The 27,607-nt window shown below is 44.3% G+C and overlaps 1 protein-coding gene across 4 annotated transcripts in view; it reads right to left on the minus strand.

Moving 5' to 3' along the window:
- Positions 1–27,607, minus strand: part of LOC111872432 (cyclin-dependent kinase 14) — a 266,395-nt gene that overhangs the window by 14,670 nt on the left and 224,118 nt on the right. For 3 of the 4 annotated variants that reach the window (XM_023866349.2, XM_023866350.2, XM_023866347.2), the window contains exon 4: positions 20,734–20,927. In XM_023866349.2, the coding sequence (XP_023722117.1) occupies positions 20,734–20,927 (194 nt within the window). Of the gene's footprint in view, positions 1–20,733; positions 20,928–25,220; positions 25,466–27,607 lie in introns of all 4 variants that reach the window. The other variant, XM_023866351.2, reaches the window with a different exon arrangement.

A 27,607-nucleotide genomic window follows, 5' to 3' on the forward strand; every position in this document is an offset into this window, starting at 1 on the left:
TCGTAAGGCGTTTACCCTCTCCTTTTTTCCCCCCCCCCCCCCCCACTACGCGAATTAAAAACAAGTTACGCAATGCAAGCAGTTAGCTCTAGCGCGTCAGTTCTCTTATCAAATCTCGAATTTTAAAAAATTTCCCTTGTTTAGTTATCTCCAAAACCGCAAGATTACCAAACAGGTGCCTTAAAAATCAATATTAGTATTACGATAAATTTTCCCCATATAATAACCCTATGGCTTCGCATCTTCATCACTTAACTCTTAATTTTCTTGACCCTTTTGTACCTTTATCGCATTTTTTCCTTTCAGCCATATTCCTTTACCACCCTTTTTATTATTCCGTCCTACCGTTATTACTCTCTCAATTGTTTCCTCCTTCTTTTGACGACGAAATAGTTCTCTGACTTCTTTCCTATACACAAGTTTTCCCCGAGGTACGCGACCTCTTTGAGTGCAAAAATACGTATATACACGCTCTTATAATCACAGGAGACGCGAAGATCTGCGCATGTGTTATCGAATGACGCATCGGGGCGGTTTGACGGTCCATGCCATCTGCCAGACATTGACAGAAACTAAGTTCTGTTAGCACAAACACAGACTTCTGCAAGTGCAGAGGATGTAAATATACGCATGTGCGTGTGGTATCAAATGATGTGTCGAGTCTGACGATTAACGCCATCTGTCTGACACTGCAAAAAGCTACGTCTTCTGTGAGCACAGACATATATACATGCATCAAAGTGGGATTTTCTAAGCTGGCAGAGTTGAACACTTGTGGGTAAACTAGAATTCATGACCTTCGGAATGAGATGCGTGGGCTCACAAACACACATCCTTAACATTTTAATGTAATATACGGCGACGTGTCGCCTGTCCTCTCTGTGTCCCCCACTAAGTTATTCCGGGACCATCTGCAAGAATGTGAGCTAACTGCAGTCCACTATACCACTTGCTGTCTCACATACTGCCTAATCACACTCATGGAGCTGAGCCCTTCTTGAGATGCCGCCAATTGTGCAGCTACTCAAGAACTTCCCAGCATTTTATGGAACCCGAAGGTGCATTACCGTGCTCACAAGAGCCTTCCACTGGTCCCTAACCTGAGCCAGAAAAATCCAATCCATCCCATCCCGTTCTATCTCAGATCCATTTTAATATTGTCCACCCACCTACGCACTGGTCTTCGCAGTGGTCTCTTTCCTTCTGGCATTCCCACCAGTATCCTATATGCATTCCTCTTCTCCCCATTCGTGCTACATGACCTGCCAACCTCACCCTCCTTGACCTGATCATTCTATTTATACTTGAAGAAGAGTACACGTTATGAAGCTCCTAATTGCCTAATCACACTACAAATTTAATAAGAATTCGCACGAAAAGCAGCAGAGAGGCAGCAACAATTCGTGTCTGATGTGCAGAAAAACATTAAAACTTAAAGATGAACTGAACCGAAAAGTGCTGCTCCAGGAGTATCACAGACGGCGGTTCGCCCTACACGCAGTGCATTTCGGAGCCAGTCAAGTCAGAGTAGTACAAAAGAAAATCATTTATCTTCGCTGTGAACGTTTCAGCAATAATTCAATACATTATTTCTGTCTGATAGTCTGCCAGATCAATACATCACAAATTACTTCATTCTTTCGCCACAGTATTCTCACATATCTGTTAAAAGACGGTATAACAGAACCAGAGGAGACGGTCGTTGCTAGGGAACGGCTCTGTAAACACGTTTTCACGGCAACCATCTCACGTGACAGCATTGAGGCACATGCAACAATAGAGTCTGAAGCGGTGTTTTCTTTGTTCAATTGGATGTCCAAGGGTCGCGAACCTGAGACGACTTGAGCCGTTGAGCAGCGGAAGCAGAGGACGGTATTGGGAGCCGTTACCAGGCAGCGCACAGAGAAGATACAGAAGACTTAGTGAGTGCCATACTGAACTGTACCTAGTGTGAATTAGCGATAGCGCTATAATTAATTGTGGTTACGAATCGCATAAGAGTCCAATAAATCCAGTTAGCAATCCAAACCCCGTGTCTTATACGTGACACATCCCATAGGATATCGTGTAGCGATGTTTTCAGAAAAGGGAGCAGAAGAACATGGCAGGGACATTTCCATCCCTTCACTCGCTGCCACGGATAGGCCAGTTCTCCGTTCTTTCTTCCCTTAATCTCTCTGGGAACCCCCAGGGCAGGCATTCGCTTCTAGCTCTTAAGGGATGTTCTACTGCGTAATGAAAAAACACATTTACAAGACACCAGCTCGTATAGCTCGGTCGATAAAGTGATGGCTTCGAGCTGGACGCACGGGATTCGACTTCTGATAGGGAAAGGGATATCTGTCTTTGCCTCCAAGTTAAACTGATCTACGGGCCCGACTTCCTACCCAGTTTATGCCAGGAGCAGTTGCATTTCTAGGGAGTAAAGCGACAGGAGTGTGATGCTGATAACTGATCGTCATCTGGTGCCGATGCTAGTAATGTGTGGAGCTTTACCTCCGGTTCCTCTCACGTCTTCATGGAGTAGTGCTCAAACTCAGTTGATTACTCTACTTCAGTGAACTGTATAATTACAATATTATAAAATGTACACTAAATTCTAGTCTTATGAAAGCTAACGAATTTTTGCGTTAAGAGATTTTCAAAACGTTATATATTCCTTTTAATCTTACTGAATATACCAGCTTCAAAATCAGACTTTCAACAGAAAGACATTTATGCAGTTTACGTGTGATCCTGCATTCCATTTCCGTGAGTGTTCGTAGCGCCTTACACCGATTTAAGTGGAGCTGTCTCCACGCAGCCTCACGACTGATCAATCGTTCGCTAAGACATGAAAAACCTTTCTCACGAGAACGAAGCCTAAAAAATAAAGCTTATATTTTCTTTTATATTATACAATTTACAAAGTATCTTTATTCTTTCTTTTTTAATTTGTAAACTACAGAATTTTTACAGTCGGCATTGTTAAGCCGGTATAATGACGAGACATACGCTGGTCGGTTCGGGGTTCGATTCCCGGCAGAGCTAAGATTTTTCTCTTCTCTACTGCATTCAGACAGGTCCGGCTATGGGGCCCACCCAGCCTCCTACCCAGTGGGTGCCTGAAGCTGTCTCCCCGAAGGTAAAGTGGCAAGCCGAGGTAAAAAATGGTGGAGCTATACTTTCACTCCCCTATACGTCTTCACGGTTTGATGCTTAATTAATTAAGCACAGGATCAACTTTACATTTATCTATCTATGCCTCTACAGCCCTTTTACGCTTTTTCAGTTTCTTAATCTTATACACAGTTGCCAGGACTCCTTGGACGGGGGATCAGCCCGTCGCAAGGCCTCTACCCACACAGAACCACACAAATACAGAATAAACGCACACAGACATCCATGCATTGAGTGGAATTCGAACCCACGATCCCAGCGTTCTAGCGAGCGAACACAGTTCAGGCCTTAGACCGCGCGGCCACTGTGATCGGCCCAACTTCACCTTTACAAAACATCTTATAAAATTTTTAAGTTTACGAACTTTCCAACGACGTTCGTAAAACACCAAGCTATGAAATTTGGATTATACAGTCTAGGGATGAGTTTTTTTCTCCAGGAGCGTTGTGGTGTAAGGTTCACAAACACCTGTTATGCGTGCGACATCTGGACCATACAACACAGAAGGCGACATTCACTGCTGCAACATTAGAAGGAAGCGTTTAAATATAGATGCCAGCACAAGCCTCCCTGTATTTCATCTCTGAAACATGCAGTCGCCTTTCCTTGCCAGAGTTCAACCACAACAACCTTACATCAAGTCCCCGTATTTCTCTAACCAAATGAGCTGGTAGTTGCCCAGCTGCTCATGACATCTCAGTTTATTACGGAATCTGAAGGCTTGTCCCAACAGACAAACGAACAGTGCCGGGAAACTACAAAAAAAAACATTTTTGAAGAATACCATCTTCTGAGATATAACACAGCGTAGTCCTTTGAAAGTCAACGGACGTTTCGGAGCTATACGTCGCCCCTATCTTTAAGGTCTAAAGAATAAGCGAAGCAGAGCTCTGCTTGCTACCTGCTTCAAGGTGGTATCTTACTTGACCCTGAAGACTGAGGCGAAATATTCCCCCGAAATGTCGGTTCTCTTTCAACGGACTGCACACCGTTATATCTCAGAAGGTACGAGTCTTCATAACCGTCGCTGCGAGAATCTCGAACCCTCCCCTCAAAAGTTTTTGATAAAATTTCTTTGATAAGTGTCCCTAGCGGCCCTGGGCACGCACCAGTCCCTACCCGTCCCTTGTAGTTTTGTTGGACTAAAGTCTATATACACATGAACACTCAATTATTCCACTCACTTGGACCATGAAGATGGAGGTAGTGTGTACGTCCGAAACGTCGGAAACACTGCCCACATCCACATGGCGCAAAGACCCAAGAGCAGGATGACAATCAACCAGATGCATATGTTCCCTATTCCTCTGGACTCCATTTTTAAATTGGCCTATCATTCAGTCGAATTTCTGGTTTAAAATGATTAATCACCTTAACAATGACGTCATCACATTAACCTTTAATTGGTTAAAACATCTTCCTGAGATCTTCGCTAGAAACTACAGACCCGGAAGGCTCAGAACAAGTAAAAACAAATTTTGATAAAACTGTTTATCTGGGGAAGGGGGGGGGACGACACATTCAAATGTTGAGCCCAGACCGTCTCTGAGGCACACCCAGCCTCCTATCCAATGGGTACCGGAAGTAATTTCCCTCGGGGTAATGTGACCGGGGCATGAAGCTGACCAGTCACCTCCATGTAGTGTCAACATCAAACACGGTGTAGCTAAACCTTCACTCCCCAATGCGACCTCATGGCGTGGTGCTTAATTAATTAAGCACAAGGATAATTTTATGTTTACAAGTTTGATACGAGTGGAGATGCGAGGGTGGCTTTATGTCTCAATATTACATAGCTACGAAAGAACGTCTTCTGTTCGGATATTGTTTATAATTTAATCTCAACACAAGTTTTTGTCTGCGAATCTTATAGCAGAGAGCCAGAAATACAACTGTTTTCATATCAGTAACTATTTATTCACTTGCAATTGCCCTTTTGGTGTATTTTAACCGAAAACATGGGACTGGTTTATTCCCCAAAAAAAGATCCAGGGAACAAGCACGACATCTAGAAACAGAACCGAGAAGAGGTAAATACTTCAAGAACAGAGAAAAAAAAAAGCCACGAGGAAAAGTTTTTTTAGGGGGGGGTTACAGTTTTAAATCTTCACTCGTCACGCAGATGAAAAACAACGGAGTGTTTTAAAGTACAAAGAGAAGCATTAAGCTTATAGCTCCAGCTTCTGAGAGCAAAAAGAGACGTAAGGTAGCGAGAAAAAGGAGTTCAGAAAAAGATTGGAAGCCATCCACTAAAAAAAAACGCTCTCTCTCTTGTTCAGCTTCTGTGAAATGTGAGTGGAAGTGCGAGGCGATCTGCGAGATCTCGTATTCAATCTGCGATAAAGATTCTGAGAGAAAACACATTGAAAGTATCCGAAAAAAAGAAATCGCTTAAGAAAATATTTGTTTGAATTCAGAAGAGCTTAATTAAAAAGAGGATATAGGAAGTAACATGAAAACAGATTTAAACTATTTTCTTGCCTCTGTTAGCACCCACCTTCTGTAGCATTAAAGGGCCCACATAGCGTACTTACGGTTTTCGTATTAATTTAAGAATAAACTACGATTATTTCCCATAAACGGCATTACTCAAATGGTCTCTGTAATAGAGAACCGCGGGTTTTTCGTTAGAACCTGAATTTTTAAATACTATTTACACGAATTTCAGGTCCTGAAGAGAAAAAGTGTCAGTTCAAGAAGGTTATCATATACTCCATCTACTATAGTGTAGCGTGTAGGAGCCGTTGCTATGCAACGACCATCAGATGAGTGGATATACCAGATAAGTTTCTGGGGAACGGCTCGGTGAATACGTTACCGTTGTTAAGCAGCAGATTCTTAACAATGCAATAGTTGGGCCACAATAATGGAAGAGGTGTGTTTTCTGTGGTCCGTGCCGAGATGTTATAGTTCTGTGCGGGAGTCTGTGAAGAGAGGACTTCACGCGGACGTAAAGAATAGCCATTGTTGGAGCCGTTACCAGGAAATGTCTAATACCAGACTATAATAATAACAATAACAATACCGTGTGCTCTAGTGAATTGTGAAGTGTGGATAGAGCGATCGTGTCATAGCTATTTGTAGTTACGACCTGTAAGTGGTCAACAAATCCATTAACCAATCCAAACCCCGTCTATAGTCACACATACCATGTGACAATATAAACGAAGATGCGTCACTGTTAGCTAGTGACGCAAGGCGTTACGTCATCATTACAAAGTTACTGGATTCTGTTTCCTACATATCTGCAGTATTAACACATGACTTTTCTTCCGTAAGGTTGCCTATACAAAGTGTGACGCATTGTGGAGCTGATGGACCTTAAACCAGATATATGCTTAAGAGATCGGACGGAGGGACCGAGAGAAGGCAATGGAACTTCTTAAACAAATGACAAAAAGCAAAATTCTCTGTGCTTAATTAAGCACCATACCAAGAAAATGTATGTGGGAACGAAGGTACAGCTCCACACATCCTAAACTTAAGTACTAGATGGAAGTAAATGGTCAGCTTCACGCCCTGGCCGCTTTACTCCGGGGGAAAAAGACGCCGGTACCAATTGGATACGAGGCTGGGTAGACTCCAGAGCCGGTCTGGATATAAGAATATCTTAAAGAGTACTATCTTCTGGGATGTGACACCGTGTAGTCCGGTGGAGGTTTACCAGTGTTTCGGAGGAACGTATTTCTCCCATCATCAGGGCCGAAAAGTAAGGTATGCAAGTAGGTAGAGAGCTTACTGCCGGCTTGTTGCTCGTTACTTGCTTGATTTACTTTCGACCCTGAAGATGGAGGCAATATGTTCTTCCGAAATATCGGTAAACCTACAAAACACGACGTAACTAAGTTAACTTTGCATATATTCGACCCTGAAGATGGAGGCAGTATGTTCCACCGAAATGTCAGTAAACTTGTACTGCCAGACTACACGGCCACATTCCAGAAGACAGTGACCACTGTAAGAACCTCAAATCCAACACGTACATTATTGGCAAACTTTTTCTGTTAGCGCTTAAGCCACTCCATCAGGCTTCGATCTGGAAATACTCGTAGTGCATGTTGTCTCTTTCTCACACACTGCGCATGCGCACTGCACATATTTCTTCATATACAACCGATCCTGATTACGTCACCTTTGAACCGAAACCGACTGTTGCTCGGCAGACCATTGTTGCTTACTGAATACCCAACAACAATTAAATCTGTCGAAGCGGCAAAGCGGGTTACCGTTACGCTCCTAGTTCGTGCATTTCCAGAAGATACCAGCTACGTAGTTTTATTTTGGGAGATATCTCCATAAATTACTGAAATCTAATCAAAATCGTCGCAAAAGTTTTCGAGAAAACAGTAATTGTGTATTGTGCAGGCGCATTTGAAGGGTCCCCTTATTTCTGGAGCCATAATGCTCACATTCACGGACAGAGACCGCTGATGGATAAACTCTCAACTCTGGAATAAGAAAACAAAATCCTTCCAAACGTTCACGCACTAGCGAGCATACATATACAAACGGATATACAGACAGACGGCGTAACAAACATCACATTTTCACATTTGGGAGGAGGCTAAAAACCTATAAATCCCTCAAAATTTCTGGATCTCTACCATCGTACTTGTGTTCACTTTCGTAACATGAGTATTTTTTATATTTATAATTAGAATGATCAAGTCAAGGAGGATGAGGTGGGCAGGGAATGTAGCATGAATGGGGGAGAAGAGGAATACATATAGGATATTGGTGGAAGAGCCAGAAGGAAAGAGACCACCGGGTAGACCAAAGCCTTAGGTGGGTGGAGAATATTAAAATGGTTCTTAGAGAGATAGGATGTGATGGTATGGATTGGATTGATCTTGCTCAGGATAGGGACCAGTGGAGGGCTCTTGTGAACACGGTAATGAACCTTCGGGTTCCATAAAATGCTGGGAAATTCTTGAGTAGATGCACAATTGGCGGCTCCTCAAGAAGGGCTCAGCTCCATGAGTACGTAAGTACATCATGATACTTTGATATTCATATAGTGTGTGTCAGAAAGTAAAAACGGACGAGCTAGTACCACCGAGACAGTTCTTGTTACCTCCCGTAGCTCTCTGCTTGTTCTCATCACTTCCTGAAGTTCTGCCCTTAAGGCCACGGATCTCTTACATGACATTCTGTCTTTCAATCACGCCCCTTATTTGTTTTCATACCTAACATCTCTGACAACAGAACATGGTATCGACATTTCTCTCATAAAACATCGCTTTCGGATATTCGCAGTGAAAAACTGCCGAGTCAGCACCGTTTCCCACTCTCATTCCGTTACAAAGATTTTCCTTATAACCGTCCCCTTCTTCTTAAAGATTCAATATCTTGAACCACCCCCTCGGAGCTATGCTTCCGAACTGATAAACACATGGGGGTGTATACACAGCTCTCGCCAAATATCAATGGTATCGCGTGTCAAAAACATCTCTGTGTTTACGTCATCATTACGTCATTACAAAGTTATTGGATTCCATTTTCAGCATATGGTGGGAAACAGAATCTCAATATCGGAGTTATTCATGGACACGCAGGGATTTTTCTTCCCGTAAGGTTTTCCAAAAACAGAAGATCGCATTAAGTGGAGAAACTGTTTTGGAAGAGGCTGTGGACCTGTCATCTGACAGATTACTGATGAATGAATGAAGGTTGCCTACAAAAGTTATGACGTAGCCTCAGAGATGTTTTAGACACAGTATACAGAGTGTCCCAGGAGGAAATGTCAATATTCTGGGAGGTCATAATATCGTTCATTCTAAGCAGAAATGTGTGTCACAGGTGAACCCACTATATAGAGAAGTGTAACTTCCTAGGCAGCATACTGTCAAGACAGTACGTCACAACCAGCGTCTATTGCTAGTCAACAGCTAGCAATTCCTAGGCAACGAACTGTCTGAGGCAGTTGCATGACAACAACAGCGTCCATCGCAAGTCAACGGCTAGGCAAACACGTATTCATGTAGCAATGAGAAAGTCGTTTGCATGATAGCAAGGAAATTGAACTATTCGACAAGGTGACTGCTATTCGTTACGCCAAGAACGACAGGTCAGAGAAGTGAGGTCAGGTCGCATCGTCTGGAAGGAGATATGTCATTGTAACGATTGTAAGTGAAATTGTAATCGAGTCGCCCAACAAAACAGCTTTCGTCTAAATCCGTAATCCAATACTTATTTGTCACGGAACCCAGGAACATGTGTCTATTCCGAACGGCTTCAGCTGTTTCACTGTACAATGCACTGTACACTGTACAGACGAGCAACGCGCCATTTTCGAAAATGTATTATACCAGGTAAACTGTACCAACTTTGTCACTTGAACAATAAATACCGGCATTAGAAACAGTACGTAATATCTCTTTCTTATCAACAGTTCTGGAACTGTACACTGAAATAGCTGTGTCTCGGAAACCGCTCGGAATAGGACTCATGTACATACATATACACGTTTTTGCTTAGAATTGCCGATAGTGTGACCTCCCAGAATACTGACCTTCCTTCCTAGGACACCTGTATACGCTGCTCTGCACATTCTTGTTTTCAGTACAGATTCAGATAAAAATGGGAGAAGAATTTTGAATAATTATTATTTAGTGTCACATTCAATTTGACGAGGTGATGAAAATTCAAATCACTAAGAGTTCATGAATGTTTTTGCAATCAAGCAAGATGCAAAGGTAAAGTCGTCACTGTTCTTACTTAATCACTACGCAATGAATACTTATGGGGGAGTGGAGGTATAGTTCCACATATTCTTAACGTCGATACCAGATGCATCCTAGCCACGTCACCATGGGGGGAAAATAGTCTCTAGTACTTACTCATTGTATAGGAGGCTGGGTGGGCCTCAGAGGCAATATGAACACTGCGGACATGTTTCTTTCCCTTGCCGGGAATCGAATCACGATCCCTTGATCATCCAGCCCACAACACAGACGAGCTATTACGCAGAAGGCTACAAAGCTGTGACGTCATTCGGAGTCTTATTACAAGTTGTCTCGGGGTTACAGAAATGCAAAGTGACCTATATTAGGGTTATTAGTGCGCGAGAGTGCATGGGGCTGCGTCCTGAAGCAGCACGGCTTTAGTCAACGGGTTGGCTGTTAAAGGGGAAGCATCACTCGTCTGACATGGGGCGACCTGAAGTCTTAATTTGATGACGGTGAGGAACCTTCCTACTCGCGATTCCGAGAGGGCTTCATGCCTCAAAGAACTCTTTAAATGAATTTAATGTTAAACTTCTTTTTATTGCTAGTGGGGTGGGACTAAGTCCCTTGTACTGCGGCCACTTCTGGCCTATTGTACCAGCCCCAGATGATAGGTGAGGGTGATTGTGGAGCAATTGGTGGAATGAAGATTGGCAGGGGAAACCTAAGTACTCGGAGAAAACCTGCCCCAGGGCCACATTGTCCACCACAAATCCCACTTGACCAGATCCGGGCTCGATCCCGGGCCGCCGCGGTGGGAAGCCAGCGACTAACCGCTTGAGCTATGGCGCGGCCAATGTTAAACTTTACTGAGCTTCGGGGAAGTGTTCGGCCTGAGATAAAGCTTACAAAACACTACCTCATGAGTGACAGTATGCAGTAGTGGAGACGTTGCTCCACGTATTCCTAATCATGCAACAAGACAGAGTACTTTACAACTGCTTGTTAATCTTCATACATCGGGGTTAGAAACCTCACGACTTGTTCCTCTCTGCCTACGGCTCTACAGCCCTTTGTTGGGACTTGGCCGTTTTCCATTTAAGCTTCTTGAGCCTATACACACTCAGAATCCTTGGGTTGGGGATCAGCCCGCCGAAAGACCACTACATACACACAGAATAACACAAACGCAGAATAAAAGCGCATAAATATACATGACTCGAGTGGGATTCGAACCCACGATCCTAGCGTTCGGGTGGGCGAAGACGGTTAACGCATTAGTCCGCGGAGCCACTGTGATTGGCTGCCAAATATTACTAGACCGATCAAATAAAGAAATACATTTTTATAGGAATGAGGCCACTGGACCGGCTCTGTGGTCTAGTAGTCAGAGTTCCTGCCTACAGATCCAGAGGTCCCCGGTTCGATTCCCGGCGCTACCAGATTTCTTCAGAAGTAGTGGGTCTGCAACGGGGTCCACTCAGCGTCATGGGAATAATGGAGGAGCTACTTCAAAGAAACAGCTGATCCGGCCTAGAAAACCGAGATTAACAGCTGTGGGGATCCGATTAACTTCGCCGACAAGCGGCGGTCGCTCGGTCGGTATAGTTCGCTTGCTGACTACAAGCCACGGAGTTTGTTTTATGAGGCCACTATGAAGCAGAGGTAGATAACACAATAACACGAAAATGAATCTGTAATAAATAGGATTGGAGGATGAAGACTGGATTCATCTGGCTCAGGATACGAACACGGTAATGAACATTCTGATAGCATAGTGTTGGGAATTTCTTTTTTAGACGAGAAGCTATCTGTTTCTAAACACGGACTGAGCATAAAGGTAAGAGCAGTAAACCAAAGTAAAGCACACTCTATCTTCGTGACAAAGAAATTGATAATATTTTATAATGTATGGTGCCCTGGCAGCGAACTAATGACCTCCAGTTCCAAGGCATTTTAGTACCTTCAAGCGTAAATCGGCCTTCGTTATTCTGAAGACAAAAAAAAAACAACAGCATGAAAACAAAATAGCGATTATAAATTAAAGTTATAACTTTTCCTTTCTACGCCCGAACGAGTTCACATACACAGCCCTGTGATTTGTTTATTTATGAATTATTGAACAGCCCTGTCACTGGCTCGCCCTTCAAAACTCGAATAACAAAATAATAATGGATCGGAAAATATTAATCTGTGAATCGAATGAACCGAACAGAACTAAACTCTTCATGCACATATTCAGGTTTGTTTAACGCACCGCCTCTGTGGTCTAGTGGTCAGAGTTCCTGGCTACAGGTCCAGAGGTCCCGGATTCGATTCCCGGCGCTACCAGATTTTCTGAGAAGTAGTAGCTCTGGAACGGGGTCAACTCACCATCATGAGGATAACCGAGAAGCTACTTGAATGGAAAAGTAGCGGCTCCGGTCTAGAAAACCGAGATCAACGGCCGTGGGGATCCGTTGCGCTGACCACGCGACACCCTCTATTCGCTAAAGTTGGCATTCTCTGTCGGTATAGTTCGCTTGCGGACTACATGCCACGGAGTTTGTTTTCTCTTTTATTCAGATCTGCGGTTCCGTCCATTTTTAAAATTTTCTATATGTCAATTTTTCTTGTGGCAGCCCGAAAGTGACGACAATTTCTACATTTACAAACGTTATTATACGTGGCAGCATGTGACATCTGGCGACATTTAATCTGAACTACATCGTCAAGAAACACATAGGGGAAGTATTTTCTGTACATATGAAGTTATAAAGGAATATATCATATTACTTGGAATATGAGACGCCCTCGAATTTAAGACGCATCCAGTTTGTGAATGTGGATTTTAGGGAGAAAAAATTAGAAAGGTGCATATCCCGCGAATTAAGACGCAACTAAATTTTTCAAAGGGGACAATTTGTGCACAATATACGTCTTATATTGGAAGTAATACGGTATATTTCCCGTGAATTTTACCTTGCACGATATAAACCGAAGCTAACACTTCTGGGATCATGAACTGTGTAGAAGGAAATAAAGATTACAAGCCTGAAGGTCGAGGATTCGATTCCCGATGAGGTCACTGGATTTTTCAATTGACCGAATCCTTCCAGCCGCACTATGGGCCTGGGGTCGACTCAGCCTCTAACAGAAATGAGTACCAGGAATATTCTTGGGGGTAATGTCACAACCCTGTGGGGCTTCACGGTCTGTTTTAAGGACAGCTTTACCTTATTGTGATCATCGGCCGAGCTGCTGTTAGTCTCAAACATCTCTGAGGGTGTTATCACCAGACTAACTGAGATACTTGCAGCACTATCAGGTACTGGCCTATTGTACCAGCCCCAGATGATAGGTGTGGGTGATTGTGGAGCAATTGGTGGAATGAAGATTGGCAGGGGAAACAGAAGTACTCGGAGAAAACCAGCCCCAGCGCCACTTTGTCCACCACAAATCCCACTTGCCCAGACCCGGGATCGAATCCGGGCCGCCAAGGTGGGAAGCCGGTCACTAACCACCTGAGCTAAGGCAAGGCCTATCACAGGTTACTACAGTCTATTACGGAATTTCCTTCCATCAAGCTGCCTACTCACATACCAACAAACACGTTTTAGAGAGCCTACAGGACTTCAAGAGCCGGCCACAGTGGCGGCGCGGTCTAAGGCATGAACCCTCTTCGCCCGCTCGAACATTGGGATCCTGGGTTCGAATCCCACTAAAGGCATGTGTGTCTGTGTGTAGGTAGCGGCCTTGCGATGGGCTGATCCCCCGTCCAAGGAGTCAAACCATCTGTGTATAGGACTAAGAAACTGAAAAAGCGGCCAAGGCCCAAGAAAGGGTTGTACAGTGATAGATAGACAGACAGACAGAGAGATAGACAAGATAGATACACAGACAGACAGACACATGGACACATAAGTATATAGATAGATACGATAGATAGATAGGCATTAAAGAGGCCACAGTACATGCTGTGCGTCCTTCGTTGTTTCAGTAACTCATAAATCAAGACACGGACAGATGGAGGCTTCTGTACGATAAATGTTTATACCACAGCTGAATGGATCTGAAAGCTATCGCAGTTTCCAGACCGCCGAACGAAATATGTGGCCATGGCAGCTACCCATCCTTCAGGCAAATAGGCAGGAACAAAAATCGAGTAGGCAGGACAGAAAGGCACAAAAAACAATGACGAATATGGAAGTTCCGTTCAGCGAAGCAGGCTTCGTGTGTGACAGGCGTCTGGGCACAGCTGCGACGGATACGACGAGGTCAAAATATGACGCATAGTGCCTCAAATCTTCTATTATTATTCATCCATCCATACCTCCTCTATAATATATATTGTAACGTGTTTCGTTACTGAAGACGCCGTAGAGATGGTTAATTGGTTTATTTAACAATCTACAAACAACGGCTACAATTAATTATCACAATATTACGGGTTTCCACACTTTACAAACCCTACAACAAAATCTCTTAACACTATCTTCAAGAGTCTTCACGTATTAATAACGCGGGAGCTATACAAGTCTCCCTGAATTACACACTCCAGATATAACTGGTTATCACTGGTTATCGCACACGCGTCTGTAGCTCGTAACTTGCGAACTGAGAACTCGTTGGTAACGCACTGACTGGCTGACTGACTCTGAATAGCCTTCGCCGCTCCTTATGTAGCCTTGATCGGACAATTGTCGTCTGATGCCGTGTTGCTAGCCACGCTGTCCGGAGTTGTTGACTGCTGCCTAGCAACCGCGATTTCCCTCGGTGACGTCACCGCTGTTGATTCGCTTTGCATAGCTTCAAGGTCGCGGGGACTCGGCTAACGTCGGCTCCGCTCGTGACGTCAGCGCGCGTTGCATAGCTACCGGGATGCGGGGTGATTACTCGCCTATTACGCGAGCGCTACGCTACCGCTACGTGCAGCTGGGGAGGTAGGGGTCAACATGTCACAATATAAATCAAAACAAACTCCGTGGCTCGAGTCCGCAAGCGAACTATACCGACCGAGCGAGAGACCTCCGCTTGTCAGCGAAGTTATAGGCCACGGAAACCCCGTCAATAATTTAGAAACACCCTGTATATCTGTCAGTACTTCCTTTACCTGTCTTTCATTGGATTCACTGATCCTTCGCCCGTCTCTGTATGCATCCTTACACAACAAAGTTAGACACATGGCTCATCAACATATCATTGGTGGCAAGGGTTTCGGTAAACTTTTGGGCTTAGTAATAACATTTGGTTTAAACTCTTACAACTGGGGGAGGGAAAAAAATTTGACCGAAGCCAGACATAAATAAAATATTCATAAACGTGAAGGCAACACAACTAAAGTGACTGAATTTAATCCCAACAACCTTGTAATGGCAAAAGTTGCGAGCACTTTTACGCATGCGCGCGGAACCCACATTCTCGCTCGCCCACAAATCCACTAAATCCTGCAATCTATCGCGATACGTTCGAACGGTTCATTACTTACTGTCATGGAATTGGCAGACAACTGTCACTCACAGACATCATTAAAATCATCGGTGTCGAATAACCAGTGGGTATTATCAAAAGTTCAATTAATCACGTTTTCTTTGCAAGAGCCCCGTGCCCTTCTCGCTTGCAATTACGGATTTCGCTGTGTGGCACCCCCCTCCCTGTGAGTGTCATGCTCTATGTTTAATAGACCTCAACAGGAAGTCTTATAATGTTATATATTCACCGAATATCATGAGATTCTCTGTTGTATTCTTCTGTTCCCACAGGAGACTACGAAACAGGGCACCAAAGCTTCAGTCCATATCCCTTCTAATTTATAATTCACCACTTCTTCTACAATTCCACGTTGTATTCTGAGCTACTGACAGTGCAGATAAATAAACCACAAATATATACAAAAAAATACGGTTAATCATGTGTTAATATTGTCATGTGTACTAGTGATTAAGACGCGGGTTTGGATTGGTACTTGGATTTATTAACAACCTACAGGTTGTAACTACAAGTAATTATTACACTATTGCTGCTTCACACAATTTACAATCACTGCACACTAATCTCCTCAGTCTATTTCCACTGGTCTGCACTATCCGTTTCCTGGCAACGGATTTATAACGTAGGAACGGTAAAAGGCTCACTAAATTACACATTGCCAATATCGCTGTACTGCAGCACATATAACGTCACACACTAAGTCTTCTATTTCTTCTTCTGGCCATACTGCTGCTCCCTTGGAACTTCGGAACTCAAGTCCAGTCAATTCCCATTCCCGTATTCTCTTATATCCTCTCGGCACGGGCCACGCACAGAAAACACAGCCCCTCCATTGGTGCATGGCAGAGTCCACAAAGAAAACACGTGTCACGTGTCAAACTGAGAGTTCATTGGTCCGTTACCAGCACTGGGCGTGGCGCGGACGACATAGAAAACACCCTCATCTATTGTTGCATGCCGGACCATCTTTACAGTGCTGTTGCTTAGCAACGCGTTGATCAAATCCGTTATAATATGATTATTCTTTTGCTATCTCTAGCTTGTAACTTGGCAGCTCTTGGTTGAATATCCAACTGTTAAACTGCCCCTTAATAAAACACCTGATTTCCCTCGTTTTGAAGTTGGCAACACTGTCTTCACAGCCTATCCTACATCATCAGGTGCTAATAGGATTATTTTGATTTCTACAGTTCGCAAGTTGGCAACTTTGTCTGTCTCCTCTTTCCCCCCTAGTGTAAATTCTCATGTGCTAATAGAATTATTGTCGGCTGCAAGTTGGCAACCTTGTCAGCCCCTGCTTCTCCTCTGCTCTAAATTCTCATGCGCTAATAGAATTATTCTCGCGCAACTTCTCGAATGGAGACTTGAGACCACTTTGGGTCGGAAGGATAATTAAGCAAAGATTATTTCCTCGACCGATCTCCCAAAGGAGACATCAGATGCGGGAAGAAGTGAAGGTTATCCGGCGTCCATAATGTGCACCCCCCGCGGTACTTATCCCACCCTTGGGGCCCCCTAACCGCAATCATCATTACATCTTACAAGATAACTTTAAGATTACGGCTGTAGCCCAGTGGGTGTGCCGGAACCTTTCGTACTCTCTGATAATCCAGGAAAAGCGATTTCTCTTATGCCTCACGAGCACCACTGAAACATAGGGCCGCGGGTTGCATACTAATGTACTAGGGGTCCAACCAAACCAAACTAACACACCAAAGAACATACAAGCTAACTAACTAGCTACCTAGCCAACGAACAAACAAACAGTTAACTAAAAACCAATTAGCCAAGACAGTACGCAGCTAATTAAGTAATTAACTGTGAAACTAATAAACGAAGTAAATAACTAAGTAAATAACCAGCTACAAAACTAAGCAACCAATCCGTTAACGAACGAAATAACTAACTGACGAACCAAGAACGTAATTAGCTAACAACAACAAAAAAAAACTAAATAACTGATCATCAAACGGACCAACTATCTGATCAATGAAGAACTAAGTGACCAGCCAAATAACCAAGGGGACATATAGGCAACTAATTATTAAGAAACTAACAAATTAGCAAACTAACTTCACAAACAAACAAACAAAGCAACGCACTGACACCATAGTGGAAATTATTCCATAAAACGTTTGATGTTGCTGTGAGAAATTTCGAACATATTAAGGTAACAAAAAGCTGTTCCTGTGCTTATCTAGTTAAGTACCAGGCCATGAAGACGTATGCGGGAGTGGAGGTTTCTACTTACCTACCTATCTATGTACCCACCCACCCACCTACCTACCTATCTATGGCTCTTCAGCCCTTGTGGACCTTGGTCACTATTTCGGTTTCTTAACCTATACACAGCCGGTAGAACTCCTTGGACGGGGGATCAGCTCGTCATAAGGCCGCTACCTACACATAGAACAACACAAACACCGAATAAACCCACAAAGACATCCATGACTTGAGTGAGATTCGAACCCACGATCCCAGTGTTTGAAGGGGCGAAGACAGTTCATGCCTTAAACCGCGCGGACACTGTGACCGGCGGAGTGGAGGTAGAGGTCCATGAATTAATAATCTCAGCAGTACGTTAGGTTACATTTTAGCATCATTCCATCTATGCCTAGGTCTTCAAAGTGGTACCTTCCTTCCAGTTCATCCAACCAGTATTTTGCGTGAATCTGTCTTACTTTTAAGATGGCCGCGCCATAGCTCAAGCCGTTAGTCGCTGGCTTCCCAACGCGGCGGCTCGGGTTCGATCCCGGGTCTGGTCAAGTGGGATTTGTGGTGGACAAAGTGGCGCTGGGGCAGGTTTTCTCCGAGTACTTCGGTTTCCCCTGCCAATCTTCGTTCCACCAATTGCTCCACAATCACCGTCACCTATCATCTGGGGCTGGTACAATAGGCCAGAAGTGGCCGCAGAACAAGGGACTTAGTCCCACCCCACTGGCAATAAAAGAAGATTATTACTTTTAAGATTAAAACTGTCACATATTTCCAAGTTAATGACAGTGATGAAACGAAGACACGGGTTCTAAACCCGACGACGAGTCTGCTAACTGCTCCCACTGCTCGCCGACGCGTTTCCGATTTACAGTCACCTCGGGGAATTCAGATCTTCTACGTGGAGGGGGTGGGGGGGCATGAGTGAAATCCAACATCGCGAAGTATTTTTAAACATTTCTAAATGTATACAAGCCGGATGAAAACATACATTTCCATCTACACACTCGACATCACGTGCTTGTCTCAGGACAGCTCCACTTTTTATTCGATGGAGGTTTACACGCTTAGCGTATCACACCTTTACGTCAGCGCTAGTCAGAAAGCAAGAAAAATGGCAATACAATTTACGCATAACGCGCTCACTCACGGAGCTGAGCTAATTGTGTAGAAACTCAGGAACTTCCCAGCATTTTATGGAACTCGAAGGTTCAGTACCGTGTTCACATGAGCCCTCCATTGGTCCCTATCCTGAGCCAGATCAATCCAATCCATACCATCCCATCCTATCTCTCTAAGATAGATTTTAATATTGTATTTATGCAGAGTACGTAATGATATTTCAACATTCTATGCTCCTTGTGTTTAATTAATTTTGTTTTCTTGCGTCACAGTCTGGCCCTATAAGAAAGCTAATGTTGACACCAGGGATGTTTTTATAATAAAAAGAGTTTCTTCGGGGGAAAAATTCGGTAGGGTAAATATTAGGATTATTTTTTCTGTCTCCTTGTCCTGTTTATTTATTTCACTTTGCAGCCAACACTTCCTTCTCATGTTGTTATTCTTAAGGCTGGATGGGACACATTCTCTGGGTATTTAAGCCGCAAGTGGGCCCGCTATTTCATCTCTTGATGCCCTGTACTTAAGTAATTGTAGGTTGAGTAGTAAATGGTCAACCAGCGATAAGTCTTTAGTTTCAGTGTATCGTGTCTATTCTGCGAGTACTGATATTTTGATGTATATATGTGAAGTGTGCCGGTCACAGCAGTCGCGCGGTCTAAGACACGAATTGGCTTCCCTCGCTCCGACGCTGGGATCGTGGGTTCGACTCCCACTCAAGAGCATGGATGTCTGTCTGCGTTTATTCTGTTTGTGTTGTCCTGTGTGCAGGTAGCTGCCTTGTGACGGGCTTATCCCTCGTCCGAGGAGTCCTACTGTGTGTGAAAAATTATTACGGGGCTGAATTAGAGGCCTGGGCCCTGAATGGGCTGGAAGAACCATTGAAGAAAAACATATGTGAGAATTGTAGTATACTAGATAAATGAGACGCCTTACGATTGGCTATATTTGTGTCTGTTCTAGTAGGACTGGAGAGGAATGAGAGAGAAAGCGGGAGAAATTAATAGCACGAGGGCTTTATGCGGGATGATGAGACATACAGCGGGTTTTACAGGTCCCATTCAAATCCCTCTCACACCTAGAACGAATGTAAAACACGCCCTCACAGAAAGCCTTGCGCGCGCTCTCCTGTCGCCTGAACACCTCTGTCAGGATTCTTATAACTTCCTCTCGGTTCAACATCCGGCAGAACACAGACGCGTCGCTTTGGGTCGTGATGTGGTTAACAGACGTTCGAAGATGAAGACGCCTACGTCATCGAGGTTAATATGGATTGTAAGGTTCGAGGCTCCCACAGCAGAGGTTATGAGGCATTCGTCTCCTGTAGTCAGTTCAGAACACGTCGCCTTCATCTTCAAGGGCCGAAGCATAACGGAAGCACAAACCCCACCATGATGCAGGCAGGAGCAATTAGTTACTGCTCTCAATCTGACTCGACGATACGCGCCATCCTATGAGCGTCGTTAAATAGCATATATGGGGCACGCGGTAGCGTAGTTGATTGAGGCACTTTGCTACAAGCCAGGAGGTCGCGGGTTCGATTCCAGATGAGGTCACTGGATTTTTCAATTGACCTAATCCTTCCAGCCGCACTATTGCCCTGGACTCGACTCAGCCTCTAACACAAATGAGTACCAGGAATGTTCCTGGGGGGATAAAGGGCGGCAGACGCGTAAGGCTGACAAACTCACCGCCATCTGTGAGCCGACTGTCTAAAGAAAATGTGGGAACCTCGACGTCTCACAATCCTATGGGCGCCGGCCGCCCTTTATACCCCAGAATATTCCAAGAATATTCCTGGTACTCATTTCTGTTACGTGTTGAGTCGACCCCAGGGTTACAGAGTGGCTGGAAGGATTAGGTCAATTGAAAAATACAATGAGCCTATCGGGAATCAAACCCGCGAACTTCCGTCTTGTAGCACAGTGTCCCTACTGTTCAGCTGGAGAGAGGGCTCAGTTTGCATGCACTTCACGCTCCGACGAGACGGGAGACGAATGTCACTGTCAGACCCGGATACGTTGCAGAGGGGAAAGGAATTGGAATTCTGAGCCATTCCCAGATATTCCCTGAGTCGTGGACAGTCTGAAGGGCTCAAGCAACTTACCCCAAACGCGGAGTACCTCTTGGTCCGCCTGTGCTGTTCCTTGTTGAGGAACACTTCGGACTTCGGCCGCGGAGGTTTCTTGGGCCTGAGGATGACCCGCGCCTCCTCCCGGATGTCTTCGTCCAGAAGTTTGGAGTCGCTGGACACCGACAGCTGGCGCTGAACCCGGTCGTGGTCCCCGAGACCGTCCCAACCTGGAACAATATGCGGCACGTAAGGCACTGTCAAGTGATCGAGTGATATAAACAGAGTTTTGGTTCGGTTTCCTCTTCACGCCTTGGCTCTGATACGGACGGGTCCCGCCACATGTAAATATTTCATATAAGTACCAGATGAGGGGCAATGATCTATAGTGAAATCTAATTTATGTAGGTAAACGAAAGGGGAACATGCGTGCAACACCTTTACGGGCCGAATGAGACCCGAGGGCCACTAGTTAGAAAATAATTATTTATAGGTTCGCTTCCTAACGCTAGGCTAATGGCATAGAGATGGGAAGACAAGTTCACTTTAATATTCGAGAGTGCACGGAACTTCACTGCAAAAGCGGCTTATATTACGTGCGTTATTGAAGCTTACATGAATTACTACTCTAATTGACTCTATACATGCTCGTGTTTAGCTTATAAAACAAATTCCTTCATTTGTTGATATGTTTCCATAGTAATCTAGACCATATATATATATATATATGTGTGTGTGTGTGTGTGTGATTGGAGATAACGCTGTAATCCAATTCACTCATATCCGTGCGGTATATGAGGGTATACATACACAGGAAGACGGAGGGACGAGCAGACAGACAGATGGACAAACAGTATATTGTGCTCCGAAGAAGAGAAGGCAACAAAGGTAACGCTTGTTAACGCTGACAGTATCCTTTTTCTTTTATTGCTAGTGGGGTGGGACTAAGTCCCTTGTACTGCGGCCAATTCTGGCCTATTGTACCAGCCCCAGATGATAGGTGAGTGTGATTGTGGAGCAATTCGTGGAATGAAGATTGGCAGGGGAAACCGAAGTACTCGGAGAAAACCTGCATCAGCGCCACTTTGTCCACCACAAATCCCACTTGACCAGACCCGGGATCTAACCCGGGCCTCCGCGGTGGGAAGCCAGCGACTAACCGCTTGAGCTATAGCGGCCTCCGTAGTCTAGAGGTAACGTTCCCACTTCATGACTCGTGGTACGCGGGTTCAAATACCCGGCGGAGGTCGTCGAATTTTTAAGGGCGGAAAAATTCAGGGAACAAGTCCTCCGGGAGGGACTTTAAGCCGTGTGTCCCGTGTCGTAACTTTACGGCACGTAAAAGAACCTCATATCCCCAAAGGGGATCACTGAGCCAAATTCCAGGACGTTTCCCGCCCAACAATAGTCTCTAAGGCCTCTGATAGATGGGGGAAGCATTATAGATACCGCCAAGCAAGTGGCCGAACTCGCTTGCTCGGCGGGACTGATGGTACGCACCATTATCGGTAGGGTATAGAGACTGGCAGAATATCATAAGAGGGAAGCACAGTGGACCAATACTGGTCTAAGTGCATGGGGAAACCCACCCTCTCCAATAACTAACTAACCGCTTGAGCTATGGCGCTGCCCTGACAGTCTCCTTACGGTCACAGTCTACTTCAGTGTGCAGACAATTGCATATACACGCTGATAGGACTTCGTTAGCTACCTCGCATTCTATTCGTTGGAGGACAATGGATGTATAAATTTATTTCACAAAAGGACAGGTATACATGAACACTGGCTAAGGGCTGAACGACCGAGAGGTTGGAGTTCGAGTCCCGGTAAGATCAAGAATTTTCACTTCTCCAAGTCATCCAGACCGGCTCTGGGGTCCACCCAGCCTCCTATCCAATGGGTAATTGCGGCTCTTTCCCCGGGAGTAAAGCGGCTGGGGCGTGAAGCTGACCACTGACCTATAGCTAGTGCCGAGATCAAGAAAATGTGGATCTATACATCAACTCCCCCATACGCCTTCATGGCGTAATGATTAATTAGTTAAGCACAAGGAAAACTTCATCTTTATCTTACAGGCATACATAAACATGCGTACCACCCCGTAGTTGAGGTTACATAGCTAATGACCTTCCTGACTTACAAGCTTCAGTGTTTCACATCTTACGTACACTCGATCTATTGTAGGAACGGTGACGCGTCATCAGCTACTAGTGACGTAGACCGTTACGTCATCATTAGAAAGTTACTAGAGTCTATTTGTAACATATTTCCAGCATTCACATGGCGGTGGGGAATTTTCTTCCGTAAGGTTGCCTACATATATGACGTATATTGGTTCGTTTTTAAGATTTCGTCACCTGGGTCAGTTCTTCATGGAGCCAAGTGACTTTTATGACGCCCCCACACATAAAGTCCTACATTCCATTCGAAGTGTAGGATTAATAAAGGGTTAATCCAAAGGGGAAGCACAATAGATCATTGTAGGCCGCGGTGGAAGGGTCGGATTTTATGGGCCACCCCTTACACACATACATACAAACATCCCTTGGTTCGTACAGCGGATGGACTCTAGACAGATATAAAAAGAGAGATGATCATTGTCCTCGTGTGGAGGCGGGTAGCTCCTCCGTAGCCCTGCCAGTCACAGAAGGCGATGAAAAGGGAACCCGGTGCCTGGGGGTATAACTGGGTCACCCTGTCACTGGGGCACATAAATACAGGGACCTCGTCCTCAAGGTTGGGGGTTGAATGCAAGGCTGACAGCCTTCTTCTGATGCGCAATCAAAAGAAGTGAAAATCGGGTGCAATCCAGCAGACTCTTCTTCTGTTTGGCCATGGAACTGTCAGGTCGCGGTACCCATCTGCGCGGGCGTGAGATGCGATCTCTCGTCATCTCCCTTTGGGAGTCTGCCTACAACATCTCGGGGAATATGTGGCCTCCCACAATTCTCAGTGGTTCTGGGGCAATATCCGGCATTCCAGCAGATCCCCTGGCTTCATGATAACTCGTTAGAGAACAAAATTCGATAAATTCCAACGCGTCCTTTCAACTTTAACCAACGAGTTCATTTTATCCTTGAGGCAACTACGTAACTTCACGTTGAGATTATTATTACTATCCACTGTAGACTATGAGGCATCACGACGTTTCGGGAGATTGCTCTGATTTAGTCTTCAGACGATTCGCTGTCATTACACTGCCATATTTGTTTAATAACATTTTGGAATTTGCGGCGACAGCTCGGGTCGAACCCTCTTCGACCTTCTTAATACTCAGTGTGTTAATCATCACACTTTCCTAATATTCGAAAAATACCAGGTTTGATCTATGTGCTACTACGAAAATTTTCTGATTTCATTATGCTTTTCTTTCGTCACGTTTGTTTTTCACAAAAACAAAATGCAACAGGAATCAACAAACTACAAGAAGAAAACAAACAAAAACAAGCAAACATAAACACATAAAAAATGTTTTAAAATTTTTCTAGTCTGTTAACGTGGTACTCTATTTACTTCTGTTAAGTTTATTTTCGTGTATAAAGTTAACCATGCATTGTTGGAATAAAAAGCTCAGCTTCACGTTGACTTCTTGCTCGTTGCTTGCATAGTACAGGTTTGACCCTGAAGATGGAAGCAGTACACTTCTCCGAAATGTCGGTAAACTACTGCTAGACTACACAGCCTCACTTCTGAGATAGTAATCTTCCACTGCCAGGTAGCAAAAGGCAAGAACAAAGCTTCAGTGCACTCACGTACACATTCATGCATATAAAAACGAAAAACACCTTAATAAAAATCCCATACCACCAATAACGTTTCAGGTCACATGTACACCTACAGTCTTACGATAAACAAGTGTTTCTACAACTGTTTCAACGACCCAAGTGAAATTATGAGGTCGAAGGTAACGCTGTTTATTACTTCATTCGGGTATAACTTCCCTTGTCTGCCCTTATGCATCTTAGCAGTCAGAGTTCGTAGTAGTTAAGAGTACGAGCAACAGATGGCAGTAGTTTGTATTTACAATTATTTTCACAATGAAGAAAGAACGTATGCTGGAGTCTGTTCTGTAGTTCCCATCTTTGCCGCAGACCTTCTTAACGTACCTCCACATTTCGTTATTCTATCAAGTTGTCATTTTAGCAACAAAAATGGTTTAGATCTTGTCAAGGTCACAGCGTCCAGTCATCATGACGTCAGTATACTTTTTTCCTGATGGGGTGAGATTGAGTCCACTTGCGTCCATTGTTTGGGCCTACTGTACCAGCCCCAGATGATGATGACTGTGGAGAAATGGGTGGAATACGAATTGGCAGGGGAAACCGGAGTACGGGGCCACCGCGGTTTGAAGCCGGCGACTGACCGCCTGAGCTATGGCACGGCTTTTCGTCAATATATTACAATATTCTAACAAGATGGGATCACAGTTAAATACGTACAGCACGATAATGGGGCAAAACATATGCATATCTCGTTGATATTCACGGGGGGTTACGTTGGTACGATTAGAAAGTAACAAATACCTTTGTCCAGATCCGACGCAAGGGCGACGCTTGAATTCTGTTTGACGACGCTCATTAGTACGACACTGGGGCGAGACGATGAGCAGAAATAGGCGTCGTAGTCTTCACCGCCGTCGATGGTGGTACGGCGACGCTGCAGACGCCTCAAGTGGAACTGCATTGTCAGAGGATTACGCAGTCACTGAACAGATCACCCGTCTCTTCACGTCACGTGTCCACATGGATAATCAGTTCCCACAGAGGTTCTAATTTGAAAATATGTTACTCAGTTAGGAGGCTCTCGAGAATGGGTATCAACTCTCCTATCAACTGCCAGCTGTGCAGCTACACAAGAACCCTCCACTGGTCCCTATCCTGAGCCAGATCAATCCAGTCCATAAAACCCCATCCCATACATTTTAATATTGTTCACGCACCTACGTCTTGGTCTTCCTATTGATCTCTTCTGGTTTTCCCATCAGTAACCTATATGTATTACTCTTCGCTCCCATTCGTACTACATTCCCCGCCCATCTTATCCTCCTTGACTTCATCATTCTAATTATATTTGGCGAAGAGTGCAAGTTATGGTCCAGTCTAGAAAACCGAGATTAACGGCCGTGGGGATCCGAGGATCAAGCGGCAACGGGTTCAAAGCTATACTCAAGTCGCTCTAAAAACTCGGAATATATCAAGATATTATTGTCTGTCTAAACCATCTCTGTGGCTACGTCACACCTTGAGCATAACATATCAAAAACATACTTGACAGCGTCATCATGGTTACGCTTTCATTAGGAAGTTACTATATTATATTTTCAACATCGGACGGTAACTGTGTGCTGTGTTTTGTTTGAACGTGTTTATGTGTGTTCTTTGTCTGTTGTCTTATTCTAGTACCACTGCCACCGGGTGAAAACCCATTTGCAATTAAATAATAATAATAATAATAATAATAATAATAATAATACCAATATCGCCATACTCGAGATCATACTGAACATTAAGAAATTCTCTTCCGTAATGTTTCCTATTCAAAATATATGACATACACTACGAGATACTACAGACATGCAGGCGATATTGCGGAGGAAAAGTCTTTTCTGCTCAAGGAGATAACCGGTATGAGACAATTTTCGTTCATTTCGTTCAAATCTAGTTAATTTTTAATGACGACGTAACGACCTACGTCAGTATGTGACGATGACGCAATCGCTAAGATACTTTCGACACAGTAGACATACGTGTTATAGTGCATATTCATGATCACACGAGCGGTAATGATAAACGCACACACATTACAACAACATGTAATAATAATCAGTTCTCAAGGACGCAACGTTTACAATATGGCATTTGTTTCTATAGATTCCGCTGTAGTATGACATCGCATCAAATGCCAATTATACAGCATCTAATTAAACAGAGTAAGATAATTATGGAAATTAACCGGGAGACATTGGTGAAAACAGTGATGCATACTCCATAGAAAAAGATAAAGGTTTTAGCATGTAACACCTCGAGAAAACCATAATGAACAGCAGTCAAGATAAATATCACCCCCTACGATTGTCAGGTGCCTTACATCTGCGCTAAGCTGCTCTATGGTATTTCATGTTGCTCAGAAGAACTTACATACGTACAAAATAATACTCCTTTTGCTGTCGCCGCTGCCTTTATGGCGGACACAATCGCCAATATTACGCCCAAACTACGGGATTTGATTACATAACGTTTTGCAGCAATGTGTGGTCTAGTGGTCAGAGTTCCCGGGTTCGATTCCCAGCGCTATAAAATGTTCTGAGCCTCCTGAGGATAACTGAGTAGCTATTTCAAGGAAGTAGGGCTTCTGGTCCAGCAAACCGAGATTACTGGCCGTGGGGATTCGTTGTGCTGACCAAGCGACACCCTCTATCCGCTAAAGTTTGCACTAACTTCGTCGACAAGCGGCGGTAGCTCGGTATAGTTCGCTTGCAGACTACAGACCACGGAGTTTGTTTTTGTTTGATTTAACAATGTTCTCAGTATTTTTTTTCCTTCGGTGTTACAGACCAAATTTGGGCCTTGGTCTACCTCCATGAAACTCTCCGTTTCACTTCGATTTGCTAGATCTTAGACATTCGGTAGGATACTTGGGTGGGTGATCAGCTCGTTGCAAGGCCTCTACCTGTATACAAACACAGAAAAGCCGCACATACACACAGAAACACTAAACACCCATGCCTTGAGTGGGATTCGAACCCACAATTCCTGCTTCCAAGTGAGATAAGACAGTTCATGCCTTAGACCGGCAGTTCAGACTATGCAAGTCTAAAAGTAGGATTGTTCGTGAATAATATTGAGATTGTTGACGCGACTGTTGCCTAGTCCGAGGCACTATCTCGGAATTTATGTAGAGGGACTGAAGA

Source organism: Cryptotermes secundus, unplaced genomic scaffold (assembly GCF_002891405.2).
Source record: "Cryptotermes secundus unplaced genomic scaffold, Csec_1.0 scaffold247, whole genome shotgun sequence".
Classification (NCBI taxonomy): Eukaryota; Metazoa; Arthropoda; class Insecta; order Blattodea; family Kalotermitidae; genus Cryptotermes; species Cryptotermes secundus.